This window comes from Pygoscelis adeliae, unplaced genomic scaffold (assembly GCF_000699105.1).
Source record: "Pygoscelis adeliae isolate BGI_AS28 unplaced genomic scaffold, ASM69910v1 Scaffold60, whole genome shotgun sequence".
Lineage (NCBI taxonomy): Eukaryota > Metazoa > Chordata > Aves > Sphenisciformes > Spheniscidae > Pygoscelis > Pygoscelis adeliae.
Genome location: NW_008823954.1, coordinates 188,866 through 189,781, shown reverse-complemented (window position 1 = coordinate 189,781; position 916 = coordinate 188,866). Strand labels below are relative to the sequence as shown.

Below are 916 nucleotides of genomic sequence, written 5' to 3'. Positions count from 1 at the left end.
TTTCAAGCCCTGAGGTCGCAATGGCGTCTCGGCTTTGAGGGCACGTGGAAACGTGGCCTGAGCGATGCTGTGGAGCGCTCCAGGGCTCCCGAAATGATAGCCTGGAGAAGCGCCCCCCCCCGCAGGCCCTGTGGGATAGGGGAGCTCGCGGTGGTGCCCCAGCCCTTATGTGGCTGGGGGAGAGAGCGTGGCCAGCTCACCTCGATGAGGAGAGAAATCCCACGGAAGTGATACGTGTTTTAAAATTTCCCTGTTGCTACCCCTTCCTCTTGTCTAGGGGGAATACGGACATCTCCATTTCTTGCCTTGAGTCGTGGGAGAAAGAAGCACCTTTTGGCCACCACTGCAAGCGTGTGTGGAGGGGGAGGGAAGAGGGGCAGGGTCATGAGGATCCTGTGAAACGGGGTCACCTCGGACACCAAAGAGGCCTGAGGGAGTCTAGTGTTGAAATGTTTTTCTTAGCACCACGTCATGTTCTGTGCAACCTCTAGGGAAGACCAAGCCCAGGAAAGCCCAAGATACCAGCTCTCAGCTGCTGCTCTGTTGACACCCCAAGAGGCCTCTGTTTATCTCAGCTTGGAGGCTGTCTCCCACTGAGGCGATCCACAGCCCTTTCCCACCCTCTTTTGCAGGCGTAGTGGGACCGTGCCCTCAGGCCGGCGATGGTGTCTAGAGCGGCTGACAGGTGGTTCTCAATACCCACTGCAGTTTGGGGCGGTCCGTGGTCATCTGGAGTCAGGCACAACAGCAAAATTGCTTGTGTGCTAGCCTGAATGATAGAAACAAAACCAGAGATAACTGATTTTGCTCTTCTTTAAGAACCTTTCTAAGCTGAGGTAGGCTGTTTCAGGAGGGACAGTTTCCACTGAACCAGCTCAGCTGGAGCAGGAGGGAAGACACAAGAATCGTTCCCACG

The 916-nt window shown here is 55.7% G+C and overlaps 1 protein-coding gene across 1 annotated transcript in view; it reads right to left on the bottom strand.

Annotated features, from left to right (window-relative positions):
• The window catches only part of TAB1 (TGF-beta activated kinase 1/MAP3K7 binding protein 1), a 15,929-nt gene that overhangs the window by 9,310 nt on the left and 5,703 nt on the right, over nucleotides 1–916 (bottom strand). Inside the window, exon 2 of the mRNA XM_009322555.1 lies at nucleotides 621–729. Within this exon, the coding sequence (XP_009320830.1) occupies nucleotides 621–729 (109 nt within the window). The remainder of the gene's footprint in view (nucleotides 1–620; nucleotides 730–916) is intronic.